Source organism: Delphinus delphis, chromosome 2 (genome assembly GCF_949987515.2).
Source record: "Delphinus delphis chromosome 2, mDelDel1.2, whole genome shotgun sequence".
Lineage (NCBI taxonomy): Eukaryota > Metazoa > Chordata > Mammalia > Artiodactyla > Delphinidae > Delphinus > Delphinus delphis.
Genome location: NC_082684.1, coordinates 12,852,221 through 12,860,591, shown reverse-complemented (window position 1 = coordinate 12,860,591; position 8,371 = coordinate 12,852,221). Strand labels below are relative to the sequence as shown.

The 8,371-nt window shown below is 51.5% G+C and overlaps 1 protein-coding gene across 5 annotated transcripts in view; it reads right to left on the bottom strand.

The window, feature by feature from the left end:
* Positions 1 to 665: 665 nt before the first annotated feature.
* FBLN5 (fibulin 5) overlaps positions 666 to 8,371 on the bottom strand; it is an 85,756-nt gene continuing 78,050 nt past the window's right edge. For 4 of the 5 annotated variants that reach the window (XM_060004031.1, XM_060004030.1, XM_060004029.1 and 1 more), the window contains one exon: positions 666 to 1,643. In XM_060004031.1, the coding sequence (XP_059860014.1) occupies positions 1,482 to 1,643 (162 nt within the window). In that variant the 3' untranslated portion in view covers positions 666 to 1,481. The remainder of the gene's footprint in view (positions 1,644 to 8,371) is intronic. The other variant, XM_060004033.1, reaches the window with a different exon arrangement.

Below are 8,371 nucleotides of genomic sequence, written 5' to 3'. Positions count from 1 at the left end.
GGATGGGACGCAAAGGTAGCTGTCCCCACCTGTCCTCCCATCTGTGATTTGCACTGTTGACTCTCTTTGTCCCTGTCTGGGGTACCAAGATTGAAGGGAATTCAGGTCCCTGACCAGGAAAAGACAAATGAACCCTACAAGTAAGAAAAGATGTTGAGGGCAAGGTGACCAGGGCTTGGGCCACATTTGTCTCCCTTTCTTTATGCAATGAGCTCTCAACTCCACCTACTTAATAAAGGTTTTAAGTTTCCCCATGCCTGGGCCCTACCTAAGACTGACTAAATCAGAATCTCTGGGGGTGAGGCCCAGGAAGTCAGGTTTTCTTCTAGAAAGCTCCACTGGTTATCTACTACGCAGTCAGGGATGAGGACCACTGATTTAAAGTAACTTGATACATTCCTGTTCTGGAAAAGTACCTGGAAATAATCTACATCATGGGGGGTTGTTTGCTGTCTTCCAATTGAACGGAATAAGATTCAGGCTTGATGCTCTCCCCTCCCTCCTCCACCACCATTTCTCTCCCCACCCTCTCTCCTTATCATGTTGTTAACAATGATCTCACTCTCCAGAGAGCTTTTCAAGCCAGTACACAATAAACTAAAGAGAACAAGAACCAACCCCAAATGCTCAATCATCTACGATGTCAAAATGAACCAAACACAAGATCTCTTCAAATATTTAATCAGTTTGGAGACCTCTGCCTTCCAACCCAGTTGTGTAAAAATTCTAAAGGAAGCATGATGAAGGGGTCCTCAAAGAAAACGTTGGGCTAAAATGGAGAGGAGACTGGGTTTGGGAAGACAGAACATAACACGTGCCTTAAGGCCTTTTGAAGGAATTCTACCGTGGATTAAAAAAAAAAAATACTCAAATGAACAAGAAAGGATTAAACAGTTATACAGATTTAAGGACAACTAAAACTTCTTTTATGGCTGAAAATACCAGACATGGCTTTGAAATAGACTCTTTAAAAACCCTTAGATCCTGCTGTGGTTTCTTTCCATAGCCTTCTCTGTACATGCAAGAAGCAAGCTAGCTACACCCAGCATCCCCAGGAGCATTTTGGGCCTTGGCAAAGAAGCAATCAGCAAGAGATAGAAAGAAGGCCTGGAGCAGGTGAGAGGAAGCGGTTCACAGTTTTTGAACGTGGACTCAGACCCCAGCCAACCTAATCTATTTTCTTTGAAAAATATGGAAATAAACTGAAGGCCTTGAAAAATCACCGTCAATCTCAGGTTAGGGTGCCAATGATAATGCTTTTTGATAACTGTGTCATAGCAACTGGGGAAGCATGTCCTTCAAAGTGACGGGACGGGGTTTATAATAATACAGGCGTGGTCAGGACTCGGGGCTGACTCCCCAGGAGACATTCGGCAGGAAGGGCATCACGTCTTTCTCGCTCTCATTCTCCCTCTGGTTCCTTCGCTTCTCCTGTCCCTTGGTGCTGTTGAGAGGCAGTGTCAGAGGCTCCAGCCCAGGGCTCAGAACGGGTACTGAGACACGTATATCCGCAGTCGGATCACGGAGCTGCCTCTGAAGTTGATGACGGTGTTGACAGTGATCATTTCCAAGTCCAGCTGTATTTCCCGGGGCCCTTTGATGGGGCGTGTCATCACCAGGGTGGCACTGATGGGGCCTGTTTGCTGTGGACGGAACCGGGGATACCAGTTAGAGAAAGTCTGACTGGCTTAAGGAACCAGGATGAGCCTGACCCCAGAAGCTGTTGAACAACGGCAGAGAGGGTGAGGAAAGCTGTCCGTCAGGAGACGTGGCCTCTGGGACAGTCACCAAAGCGGAAGGCCAGGTGGTCTGGCCACAGCCGGCCTCTGTGGCCCCAATCGGGGCGCTCCTCTTTGCCCGCTGCTGGCAGACAGCCATCCCTCGATGCCAGGCTCTTCCCCCGACTTCGTTCATGCTCCACTTGGCTTCTCCCTGCTGTCCCTTCAGGTCCCACCTGAAATATCACCTCCCCGGAGGAGCTTCTGTGCTTTCCCCAATCTAATTCAGGTCCCTATGACCCTCTGCCAGTGCACCCTCTCCTTCGCCTAGGAAGGAAGGTGTTCGTTACCATGTGTCATAGTCCACACTAGACTATGAACTCTGTAAGAGCAAGGACCAGGGGCAGGTTTTGCACCCCGGAACCCCCCAGCGCCCAGCACGGTGTCTAGCATGTGGTTAAGTGTTCAGTGACTGTATCTCGAATGCAAGAATGAATAATTGTCCAAACTAACTACGTGACTCAGGGCTGTCACTTCACTTCTCTGTGCCTCCTCTCTAAAATGAGGGTTTGTACCAGATCAGTAGTTCCCAAGTAAACAGCTCCAAAGCACCTGGGACACTTTTTAAACTAAAAATTCCAGGGGCCGATGCTAGGATTTTCTGCTTCAGTGGATTTTTCGATGATGCCTGGAGAAGTGTGACCTGTTTACCAGCCCCCAGGTGGTTCTGAGCGTAGCCCCTGCTGGGGGTCCCGGCTGGACACTCTGCACTCACCTACAGCTTCACTACTCTGTGACCCTCTCACTGTGGTCCTGATAACTTCATGTGAGCTTTTTTCCTCCTCTGAATCTTTTTCTGACGCTTTCAAGGAGGTAAGGAGAGAGGACTGACATAATTGAGCTTCCGCCCTGTGTGAGGCGCTCTTCCGGCCACTTTTATGTATATGTGCTTATTTAATCCCCATAAAAGCTCTGAGAGTCCTGGCTACTCAAAGTGTGGTCCCTGGACCAGCATCATCGGCATCATCAGGGTGCTTATGAGAAATGCAGGATCTCAGGCCCCCCTAAGACCCACTGAGCCAGAATCTGGAGCTTAACACAATCTGCAGGTGATTCATGGGCCCATTAACAATTGAAAGGTGCTCATCTAAAAGCACAGGACCCAGGCTGGGGAACCTAACTGCCATACTAAAGGTATGTCTCATTATTTCTGTTTTTCACTGTTCCTTGTGAACTGAGGCTCCATGAGTTAAATCATTGCTTAGGGTCACTCGATCAGTCAGGGGCAGAGACAAGGGATACCATTCTGGTGCTTTTGTCTGACTCCAAACCCCAGGCCTTTTTTACTGCACAACAATTATCAGAAAAGACTGATGCGTATTTTACTTCTTCCTAGCACTGCCCTGAAGGACAGATGCTTGGGGTCGGGGGTCAGTGTAACGGCCAGAGAGTGGGTCCCTGGAAAGGAAATAGCATAAGGGAACAGGACATCTGGATAATCCCTTCCTACAAGCTGCAGAGTCCAATGCTGTGCCCAGAAACTGAAAGCAACAAGCTCTGCAAAATCAAGAAACTTGGCTTCTTTAAAGCCACACCAGGCATTTTATCTGTCTCCTTGAAGGGAGGGCTCCCCGTAAAGTTCTGGACAGCCCCAAGAGCTGCCACAGGTAGGACAAGGGCAGGGCGGGCAGACAGGTGTCACCCAGGTAGTGGGACCTCCCCTGGGCTATCAGCAGCTTTACAGCCACGCCATTTCCTCTTGGCATCAGCTCCCTCCATTCCCGTCAGCATCCGCGCAATTGACACCCTCTCACGCAGAGTATCGCTAGCACTTCCTTGTCAACTCTTGCAAAACCTCGGAGCCCTGGGCCAGGACTTCAGAGGGTACAGCCAAACAGGGAAATGCCCAGGACATTTACATATACAAATACCTCACCAGCTTTCACTGTTTGCATGAACAAAGGCCAGGAGCTGAGGACCCTGAGCTGAGGGCGGGCCTCTGGAGGGAGAGCTGCAGAGGCTGGGACGGGGAATGGAACAGCTGGAAACTTCTCTGTTGTCCCTTTGGGCTGTCCTTGTAAATGTCTCCAGAGTGTGAGAGCATCGTTGCCTCTCCTATTTGGAAGTAATCTTAGAGCTCAGACAGTCTGATCCCCACCAGGGTCAGATCTACAGCAGCCTGAGAAAGGCCTGCCCACAAGCACTCAGAGGACTTAAGTGCCTGCCAAGACAGCTAAGGACCGACATCTCCACTCCTCACTGGGCTTTTAGGGCAGAGCCAGGCATTAATGAAATAGGCCTCCCAAGAGGCTCTCGTCATTGGTGGACTTGGTGGTCACTGGTACAAAGTGGTGACGGTGATGGTGGTTGATACTAGGCATTTGGTTATGACCTCGCATGCATCCCTTATTTAATCCTCATAACCCTACAAAGTAAGTAGGTTAAGTACACTAGCACATGGTACTAGAGCATCTGACTCCAGAAATCAAGCTTCTAGCCACTAAGCTGTACGATAAGGTCTCCAGTGTCTCTCAATTTCCTGACGTCCCGTGGCACTCGCTCTAGTTGAGAATCACTCCTTTGCATTGTAAATGTTTGCCTGGTTGTTTTCCCCTCCCTGCCACAGTGTGGATTCCTGGGGGCAGAGGCCACATCCTGTTTGTCCCTAAACTCTCAATGCCTGACTCAGAGCCGCACATGCAGCGGTGCTGAATTAACCTCCATGACAGAAGAAGGAGTGAGTGACTGAATGCCTGTGAAGCCGCCCGCATGGGAGGAGCTTGCAAACAGCCCACCCGCTCTCTGGCGGTCTGTCTTCCGTGGCCCTGCTCCTACACACGCTCGGGTCTGTTCTGAGTCAACTCGCGGGATGGCACTGTCTGACATGGGGCAAGCAGCCAGGCCACAGCAAGTCAGCTTCCCTTGGCCCGGCCACGTGATCCCCGTGCACTTGGCCACAGCCTGTACCCTGTGACCGTGCTCCTTCTTCTGGCCCTACTTGTGTCCCTAAGTCACCTGGCCAAAGCCAATCACCAGTCCTCTGTCCAGGGCTCAGTGTGAGACAGATCGCCAACGGGGCTCATGAAAGGGACATGCCCCTGCATATGCACCTGTGCATTTGTGTGCATACCTGTACCTATGCATACAAGCAAGTGTGTGCGCACGTGAGTGTGTGTGTGCATGAGAGTGTGTGTGCGTGAGTGAGTGTGCATTTGGTGGGTGTAGCTGTGCATACCTGTGTGTGTGTGTGTGTGCACGCGTGTGCATGCATGTGTGGGTTTGTATGCATGTGGCTTGCCTGCTGTGTGAAAGGAAGCTCTTCCCAGGTGCTCGTAATACAGTCAGTGACTCTCAGGGTGGCAGAGCCTGAAGAGCCGTCAAGCCCCACCCCTCACAGGATGCTCCAGTCCCTCGAGCATCTCTGGCCTCTCCAGGGCCCAGCAGCCCACAAACTCTTAACAACAGTAGCAGCAGCAGCAGAAACGATGCTATCGATACAATCGTAACCAATGCTTATTGGACACTTTCTATTGTGATCAGATGTTAAGGTAGACTTTTCTTGTTACCTCAATCTCGGCTGAGACCCCAAAGCTAGGAAAGTAGGTGAAGATACCCTGCATCCTAAAGAGAGATGGGAGCGTGTGTACAGATACTGGTGGTAGACTGCCCGAGTTCGAATCCTGCTCTGGGGCTTCCCAGCTGTGAGATCTCCACAAGTTACTTCGCCTCCCTGTGCCTCAGTGCTCTCATCTGTAAAGTCGGGAAGGTCAAGCAGGCCCCAGAGTACAGGATTGTGGTGAAGATGAAAGGAGTGAGACATGAAAAGTCCTTGGAGTATGTCCGGCCCCGTACAGGATTTGCTGCCAGCGCTGTCTGTGTAGTTCCTGTTGCTGTTGTTATACGATAGAAGTGTATTAAACACACTTACCAGCCCCAAAATCAAGCAAGAGGGGCTTTCACTGCGGGTCCCTTGACATTAAAGGATGCAGAGAGCAGCATCAGATTTCCCCGGAGAAGTCTAGGGAAGAGAGCCCCAGAGCTGCCTTGCACCACGGGGAGGAGACGGGGCTGCAGGGGAGCGGCTGTTGGTGTCCTGAAGGCCCCGTGTAAGGTCTGCCCGCCAGCGTGAGGCAACACACACACACACACACACACACACACACACACACACACACTTTCTGAGAGAGGTTTGCGGTGACAAGCAGCCAACTAGAGGCCCTCGCCCACATCTGGGAATGGTCAGTGCAAAGTCCTCAGGGAAATCTCCAAAGAACCCACAAAGCATCCCATTAAAGCAAGAGCATTTGGGCTGTGCCCCAGAGAGAGGAAGAAGGCCTGCCTACAATGGCCCCATCCCTCCTAACCACGCCCCTTCCACCATCTGCATCCCCAAAACCCTGGAGGAGGAGCCAGGGCAGCACCGTCGGTGTGGGGAGGGGAAGAGGAAGGCAGTACAGAGGCCAAGCTGGTGGGTGTGGGGGGGGGAAGGGGGAGGGGGGAAGGGGGGAGGGGGAGGGGGGAGGGGGAGGGGGGAGGGGTGGAACTTTACACTGAAGGAGAGACTGGGTAGTTGAAGTTTCCACGTAAAGCAGCTGGTTTGATAAAAACAGCCGTTCTGTTCTCCAGGCACTGTGCTAAGTAGATGATCTCATCCAATCCTAAAGTAGATACTGTCATTATCCCCTCTTTACAGATGAGGAAACTGAGGCTCAGAGAAGTTAGGTAACCTGCCCAAGGTCATACGGTTGGTAAGTTATAGAACGCAAACGAGGCAGGTCAGCCTGTCTCCAGAGCCGACATTGGAATGACTCCGTGGGGCCTCCTGAGGAGGGCACTGCAGCTTTGCACAGCTTGGAAAGGGAAAGCCCTGCTTCCTCCAACAGATTTCTGTCTTCCTGGCCCCATGCCCTGTGGCGTCACAGGGCCCCTGCACCGAGCCTGTTTTCTCTTCCCAGGGGCAGCCTTCGAGATCTTTCCAGCCAGGATCCACCTCCCCATCCCTAAGTTCCTTCAGCCATTCCCAGGGCAGGTCTATGTTCCCTCACCCCCTTCGTGTCCTGACAACCTCATCTGAATAAATACTAAAGAATTAGAGCCCTTCTCAATGTTCTCAGAGAGAGAGCAAACCACATACAGCTCAAAGTTTTGTGAGTTTCAAGGGTCCCCTAGTCGCTGTGACAATCCAGGCACTAGAGGAAGCTGCCAGGAAGGGGCCCTCCCACGTGTTCACTCCACCTGTAGAAGAAGACAATCTTCTTCCCACTCTTCCCCCGCCCCCCCCCCCCCCCCACACACACACCATTGTGGTGTGGCTCTTACAAGTCAGCCTCACAGGGAACATTTGGGTCTAGGGAATTTTAGGAGGTGGTGACCTGGGAGTGAAATCTTGCCAAGACAGGGCCACTTCCTGCAGATCCTCTATTCTGCTGGGGGGTGGGGTGGGGGGGGTGGAAGGGTAACCGGAAGCAGGTAATGTGGGTGATGGTATTTTAAATCCCCAAGAGGGGCATCTCTGTGCCCTGTGATTGGGATCCACTGTGTCTGTACAAATGACAGAGGCCAGATTAGAGAATCCTAGGTGGGCTAGGCTTATGCTCGGGGGGGTGGGGGTGGGTGCGTCGGGGGGTGGAAAGCCCCCAGAGGCTCAGGCAGGTGGGCTGTGCTGGGTGGCTATGGCTTATGGGTTTGGAGAAAGGACTGACAGAGGCGCAGCTCATCTTTTTCATCTTGAGAAGTTCCTCTATCCTCAGCTCATTCCATCTTCTTCCAAAGCCCTTGACCTCACTACACTGATCTACAGAGGCTGGGTCCGCAGGTATGTTATCACACATGACCCAGCCCTGTTAGGGTCTTGCCAAAAACGTATTAGTGAGGAAACAGGCACGATACCAGCTCCTGGGGCCTTTTCTAATCTGTTTTAATCCTGCTTCTGAGACCTCTCTGTTTTCTGACAGTCCCAGCACCAGAGGCAAGGACTGGAAGATTCTGCCCCGGGGCTGGGGAGAGGGCAGGGAAAGATCTCAGATATGTGGTTCCCTCACAGGCCAGTGGGCTGTGTCCCATGAAAGTGTGTAAACTTCTGAGTCTAGCGCCCCACAGGGACCCTGGAAGACCACATACTGTATTCGTTAGTAATGCAGATTCCTAGGCTGAATCATGGCCCCCCAAAGTATCAGGTCTTAATCCCTGGAACCTGTAAATGTTATAAGGAAAAGGGATCTTTGCAGACATGATGAAGTTAAGGATCTGGTCATGGGGAGATTATCCTGGATTACCCGGATAGGCCCTCAACCCAGTCACTGTCAATTCTAAGAGACAGAGGGAGATTTGATACACACGGAAGAGGAGGAGGCTCTGTCACAATGTGACAAGGGATGCAGAGATTGGAGTGATGTGGTCATGAGCCAAGAAATGCTGGCAGTCACCAGAAACTGGAAGAGAGAAGGAACGGATTCTCCCCTGGAGCCTCCAGAGGGAGCATGGCCCTGCTGACATCTTGATTTCAGGGCAGTGAAAATGACTTCAGACTTTTGGCTTCCAGAATAAATTTCTGTTGTCTTAAGCCACCACGTTAATGGCAATCTGTTACAGCAGCCACTGGAAACGGATGCACTAGGCCTCAGCCCCCATCTTCTGAAATAGATTCTCTAGAG